This window comes from Gymnoscopelus microlampas (genome assembly GCF_963454915.1).
Source record: "Gymnoscopelus microlampas genome assembly, chromosome: 10".
In the NCBI taxonomy this organism is placed as follows: domain Eukaryota; kingdom Metazoa; phylum Chordata; class Actinopteri; order Myctophiformes; family Myctophidae; genus Gymnoscopelus; species Gymnoscopelus microlampas.
The window spans coordinates 43,530,365-43,537,311 of NC_139947.1; the positions used below are offsets into that span (position 1 = coordinate 43,530,365).

General features: G+C 39.3%; 1 protein-coding gene across 1 annotated transcript; it reads right to left on the bottom strand.

Annotated features, from left to right (window-relative positions):
- Positions 1 to 272: 272 nt before the first annotated feature.
- LOC311054243 (trypsin) lies at positions 273 to 6,745 on the bottom strand (the record flags this gene model as incomplete). The annotated part of the gene is made up of 5 exons (XM_084070120.1): positions 6,655 to 6,745; positions 3,374 to 3,545; positions 2,017 to 2,158; positions 1,074 to 1,337; positions 273 to 443 (listed from the first exon to the last, which is right to left on the bottom strand). Exons 1-5 carry the CDS (start codon positions 6,707 to 6,709, stop codon positions 273 to 275), a joined length of 804 nt encoding a protein of 267 aa, XP_083926246.1. The 5' UTR covers positions 6,710 to 6,745.
- Positions 6,746 to 6,947: the final 202 nt, after the last annotated feature.

Consider the following 6,947-nt stretch of genomic DNA (forward strand, 5'->3'; position numbering starts at 1 on the left):
AGATGCAAACAATAGTTTCCTGTAGGAAATTGTTGTGGGACAGTCCATTCTTTTTTTTATCAGAAAACCTTTAAATAGCTCATCACTAACCATTTGATAAATATTCAAGCTTAAAACATAACACATTATATATATAATTAAATGTGCAAAATATATTAAAAAGACGAAAGGCTATACATTAAAATGAGAGACATTTGGTCCAAAATGGGTTGAAGAAGTACTCCAAGTTCAGTATTAGATTTGTGTTTTAGTTGAAAAAATGCAGCTGTGGTCTAAGGCTTGTCACATTTGCTGTAGAAGTTAAATATGACACGATCTATCCACCGGCGGACTTTTGACACAGCCGTGTAGACTCCAGGGTACTTGGGATCAGCACAACCTGTTCCCCAGGACACTATACCATAGACGCGGCCTTCACACACCAATGGGCCCCCAGAGTCCCCCTGAAACAGAAGGAATGCAGGGCCAAATACATATGATTCTGGATACATGCTCTAAGACAGTGATTCCCAAACAGTGTGCCGAGGTAGACTGGTGTGCCTTGAGACAAGTTCAGGTGCGCCTTGGGATTTTGTGACAACCACAAATTATTAGTGGAATATATACAACCATGTAACAAGTTGTGATTTTTTTTGTATTGTATTTTCTTTTGTGTGCACTCATACACACACCAATACAGAGGCTAATTCTATACCCTAAAAAATATGTATTGAACCTGGTGTCCCCAAAAATATTGAATTAACATTAAGGAAAACAAACATTAATTACATTTATTTCACAATTTTGTTTTTAAATAGCAAAAATAGCAGATCTACAAGCTCAAAACGCATTGCAATGCGACAACGCATAGTGAGCTTGTTATTTGGCTATTTTCACTATGAATACAGGTGTGCCTTGAGATTTTGACCTGCCCAGTGGTATGCCCTGGACACAAAACGAAAACCACTGCTCTATAGATTAGAACAGGGCAGGACTAATAGCTAGAGGTCTGAGGAACACTACCTCTAAAAACGTTATGTGAAAATATTGCATCTCAATCTCAACCCAGCCATATAGGTTGAACAATGACTTACCTGACAGGAGTCTTTTCCTCCAGCACTGAAACCGGCACAGAGCATGTTTCCAGTGATGTTTCCATTGAAGGACTCACTGCTATTGCATTTCTCTGTGGAGATGATGGGAAGCTTGACTGTACGAAGGGTCGTGGGGGGAGGACCTCCGGAGCTGGTGAATCCCCAGCCAGACACCCGACACAATCTGCCCTCCGCTATGCGGGCATCTTGTCTGGGCAGCGGAGCAATAGTTACATAATTGTTCAGGAGTATTGGGTCTCTCACCTGCATGGGGAGACAATAGAAAGCTTGAGAATTACATCATCAAACACATCCAGTTACAGATGAAGTGTAACAAACAGACATTCACTTTAAGCAGTACAGAATGACAGCAAAAAGACCAGCAGTAACACAGTAAATATTCAAATCTTCATTTCAGACCAAACATCTCCCTGGTTATCCTGTAGTGTGAGCACTGCTTAAAGCAACAGTGCAGCTCTAGGACAACAATAGAGTTCTGTGACTTCTGGATATGAGCTATATTTGATCTTACACTTTTTGTAGGCTATGCTGGAGATAAGAAAATAATTACACTGGCCTTATGCTTAGTCAAAATGTAACTGGGCTAAGTTTCGCATGATATGGCTGAAGCTGTGAATTGACAATGACAACACCAGTATGGCCATTAACCAGATAAACCCTATATACGGCATATACCGGACACCCAGGGGTCTATAATTGACCCCCTTATCCCTTTACACCAAATCTCTTCACCGAAAATAGCAGCTATTTTTGCAGAATGTATGCCCATTTTCAAAGAATGTTATTATGTTATTATGACATGGCCAGAATAGTTCATGTGGTTAAGAGTGGCACTGTCTGACAGGAAAGTTTTTTTTCACATATCACACTACTCTAGACACTGTAGTGTAGAATGTTATTACTTCTGTTAGGGATACTTTACCTTTAGCAGCATAATATCCATGTCGTTGGACGTGTTGTTGTATTGGGGGTGGGGTATCAAAACGTGAACTGGCCGGAACTGCTCGGCTCCCTCATACATGTTCAGGGAGTAATCTCCTGCTACTATCCTCATGTTATCTACCCTGAGGGTGACAAATAAAATTACACTTAAGACGGAATGCAAGAATAGCAGTATGAGGTATTAAATTAGCAATGTAGTCTGTAGCCTACTGTATATTTGCCCTTCAAAGACACACTCATTGACAGGGGAAAATAAAAGGGTAAAAAAATTACAAAACAACTGATGTGTACAGTCATTCGAAACAAATGAAGCCCATTTGTAACTGGACACATTACAAAACTGGAGGAGTGACATTTCCAGACCTGTTTTATCACTGTTGGTGCGGTGATAACAGGTTCAGCTTTATGTTCTTCACAATACAATTTCATATTGTACACCTTAATATCCTGTAAATTGTTTATATGACTACAGTACTTCCTCTTATATCAAGGGGCTTGTATTATGGTGTCTGAGGGTATTTCAGCAAATTAGCCTCAAGCCTAACAGATGTTTGAGCCAGATTTCAGTGATACAAGATTCCATACACAATGCTGAATGAGTCTCTGAATGAGTATCATTTTCATGTACTTGCTCTCAGCCTTGATAGGCTACAGAAATGATAACCTGATCTGCCCTCATGGTCTCCAGAATCCACTAATGAAACCTGCATATACACACTTGCATACACAAGATGTCAAGTTGAAGTCACCTTTGTCAATAGGCCTTTATTTTCACTTTCAACTTCACTTACAATGCTGTGACAAGAGTTCTCAGTGAATATCACTACAGCACTAACTAAAGATACTTCAAACCACTTACCAAGGAAGAACCTCTGCACCAAATCTTTCAAATCGGCCTCTTTGTGGCGCTATAACAGGCTGCTTCACGCTTTGGTCTATACAGTACCTCTTTAACCGTAGGTTGTACAATCAGAACAAAAGATTCCCTGGATTCCTTGGAACATGACACAACTTCCCATATACAGTAGGCCACATCCATTTCTGCCTGTAAAAATGTTCCGCCATTTTGCGTTTTCTTCAAAAAACACTTTTTGCTACAACTCTTACAGATTTTGTTGAAAATAAAATTGCTTTTTAAAATTCAAATGCCCTTTCATATTGTGTTTCTTAATGTGTAAAGCCTATTGTAAACGTAATTGTGCATGGGTGTCATGCGGTGAAAATAGCAGATCTACAAGCTCACAGCGCGTTGCAGTGCAACATGTTGCGTGCTTGTACTATAGATCCGCTATTTCCGTGCACAACTAAGTATAACTCAGGCTTCAAAATCCACTCACCCAATATTACAATGTGCAGCAGTGAGCACCCAGAATTTGTTTATCACAGTGCCCCCACAAATGTGTTGACTGGTGGTTCTCTTCTGTATTGAGACAATGTACTTGATAGAATGTGGAACGGGAGCATATCCTCCCACAATGCGTACATTTGGTTCTTCCGGTATTCCTCGACCTGTGATAGAGATTGAGAATATAAGATTGGATCTTCTAAATTTGTCTCCACCATGAAAGGAAGAGGAACATGTACACTGCAATCCAAGGACACAAACCAGACAGATCTTGTTCAATCACACAGTAACAATATCACAGGAGTTGCAGCAGAAGCAAGATCAGTGCACAGGTCATCAATAAAACACAAGGAGTTTATAGCACAGATGCTCCTTGCTTTACAGATCAATACAAATTTAAAAAAATTATCCCTGGAGTTCTCAGAAACAGAGACAGCATCATGCCCTTTATTTTTCTTTCTTTTCTCCTAATTTATTTGTTATATTGATTCCCAATTCCCCATGTATAGCCCTACTGGTTAGTCTTAGTGAAGGTTTGGACAAGACAACCGCGTGTCTCCTCCGATACACCTGATGTCGCCAGCAGCCGCCTCTTTCTCACCAAGTATCACCAAGAGGATGTACTGCATGTGGAGGAACATGCTATCCCTCTCAGTTACACTCCCCGCTGAACAGGTGGCCAAAATCGCTAATGTACTGACAGAGACCGCTCTCCCCACCTTGTCATTGGCCAAAGGTGTTCTTTGGAGTGCCGGATTCAACATGGATCATTTGAACCACTATAACATCATGCTTGCCTACATATGTCGGCAGTGGTGGACGCTGGATAGTAACAAAGTACATTTACTTGAGTCAGTTTTTTTTACTATCTGTACTTTACTTGAGTATGTATTTTTTGTTGGACTTTCACTCCACTATATTTCGTAGACAAATACATTTCTAGGAAGGGAAAAATTATGAATAAAACATACTCTCTCGCCATGCCTTTCGGCCTGGCGGAGACAATTAACCACCTTATTTAAAAAAAATGTGAAAATAACAGATCTACATTACAAGATCCCAATATGTTGCATCGTAATGCGTTGTGAGCTTGTAGATCTGCTAGTTTCACAAATTTGTATTTATTTATTTCTGAAATGTATTCGATTTTTTTTGGGAAATGTCAAAATGTCGATACAGAAATGCATTGATATTAAAAAGAAAATGCATTTTGTCATTTTGAATACTTAAGTATTTTAAAACTGCTCCAGGCCTTTAACTCAAGTACAAATTTGACAGAGCAACATTCACTTGTAATTGAGTAATATTTGACCAGGAGTATCTATACTGTTCTTCCTACAATTTCACTTAAGTTATTAGTGCTGGACAAAAAATATTTTTCAATTTATATTCAGTTTGGTAAGGAGTGGTTTAGAAGCAGTTTTAAGTAAATGGTTCTCTCTCCTGGTCCTCAAGGGAACTACGTAGATTGTGACGGCCAGATTTCCAGAACCTGAAGGCTACATTAGAGACATCAATACCCTTGTTACAGCCACTCACTTCACTGTTAAGGCTAATTTGTTTATGAAAATATGCAGTTAGTTCTCCAGACATAGTAGTACCTGAGGGATAAAAGAGTACTCTCTATTACCTTCTCAGACATTGATCCTGCTCTATAATTAGCGTCTGGTTTATGTGAAGAGCAGAAAAGGTAACTCTATACAATATACTGAATGTCTTGGGTGTGTGAAAGAAATGCACACGTAAAGGTGCATTTGAAGGCATTATGCAACAGTCTCTTTGAGCTCCTATTGAACGTCACAGGTCTGAAAAGTGGGATAGTACCCACTCTGAACCTATTGTAATCCTGTACGCCTCGGAAAGGGTCCCCTCTTTTGTGATCTTCCCCGGAGGTTCTGTCTTTTCTGTTCCCATCAACCTGTGTATTTTTCCTCATCAGATTGATGGTCTAAGAACAGAGGGTGTCATTTGTTCCCTTTGTTAAATGTGGGCCTGCGATGGCCTAAGTCAAGTGAAATTATGTTTAAACTTGTGGAGTGATTTGATATTGTGAATTCTTAAAATGAGCAAACTCAAAACTGCAGAAGAAACAAATAACAAGGTCTCACTCACTGCTGGTAGTGTATATTTACTTTCAGGAAATATGAAAAGTTGATTCCCAATTAAATTAGATTAAATTAAGTGTTTATGCATCAATTCTTTCCAGTGTAGTCTCCATTGTGATATCTAAGAGTTATTGTTGTCTCCAGTGAAAGTTACCAGCTCAGTTTAGGCCCAGATTCCAGACCCAGATTCTAGATTCCAGACCCACTCAAGATGTTTATCACAATCTCCTTTCTCACTTTTTTCTCTTTGTCATTTTTGTAGTTCATAAAAGGGGTGTTGGCCACAATTACTTATTGTTATTAGCTTTCCCTGTTGTTCTTGTGGGTTCCAATTTCTTCCTACAAGAACAAGTTTAATTTAACTTTAATTTCTAAGGAATCTCAATTCTGCTTTACAATACTATTAGTGTCAGAGACTGTTAGGGAATTCACACTTTGTCCTTTGTGCACATTTTAAGGTTAATAGAAAGAGTACTTTTTATGTATTTGTTATTCTCAATTCTTCATGATCATAAAATAAATACTGTTCCCAATTCTTCCCTATGTGTGTCTGTTTGCCATGATTCGATGGAATACTGACCTCAATTACACAAATGGCTTTGAGACGGAGAAAAGCTGTTTTGTTAGACAATTTCCCAAGGGAGCATCCCAAGAGGACAGCACAGCAGGGTTGTTTGTTTATTTAATAAAGGAGATAGGATAGCTATCACATCCTTTTGTATAAACATTTATGTAAGGCAATGTTTACATAGCCAAGAAGGTAAGCATTGATAAATGATATATTAACATATTGGCGTTTCCCAGAATGCTCTGCTAACTGCCATGTATGCAGTGTATCGCCCCAAATTGCACAGCAGCTTGCCTCAGTTTTTGTCCATGTTTACAATCTCAAAACTGATACCTTTTCTCCAGCTAGGCTAACATTGCACAAAGCTCTATTATACACATATAATACACATTTGTGTGTCTGGTGGCTCAGCCAGTGCACAGACCATATGCTCCTTGTAAGCACAAGGACCTGGGTTCAAATCCGACCCCTGTCTTGTCTCCCCTGCTCTCTGCCCTTGGTTTTCCTACACTGACTTGTATGAAGTAAAGCATAAAATACACAAAATAATTAAATACATATACAGTATATTTTAAATGCAAATGAGTAAAACATACTTACAGCTCACATCCACGAGCTCCAATAGTATACATAGCAAAATAGAGTGCAGATCCATGGTGAAACACTGGGGAGCTCAAGGTACACTGAGGGAGAGTTTACCTGCGCACTCCAGCCGTCTAATCTTAAACAGGAAAGGATCTCACCAGGATGCTCGGGTTTCTTATAGTTCCTATTTCAGTTTCCATGGTCACCTTGTCGTACTGGAACAATATATAATTGAAGCTGCACAGCACGCCCCCTTGCCTCACCTTCTCGTTGACCTTCTGAAGCTATACCATACCATTGTTCAGTAT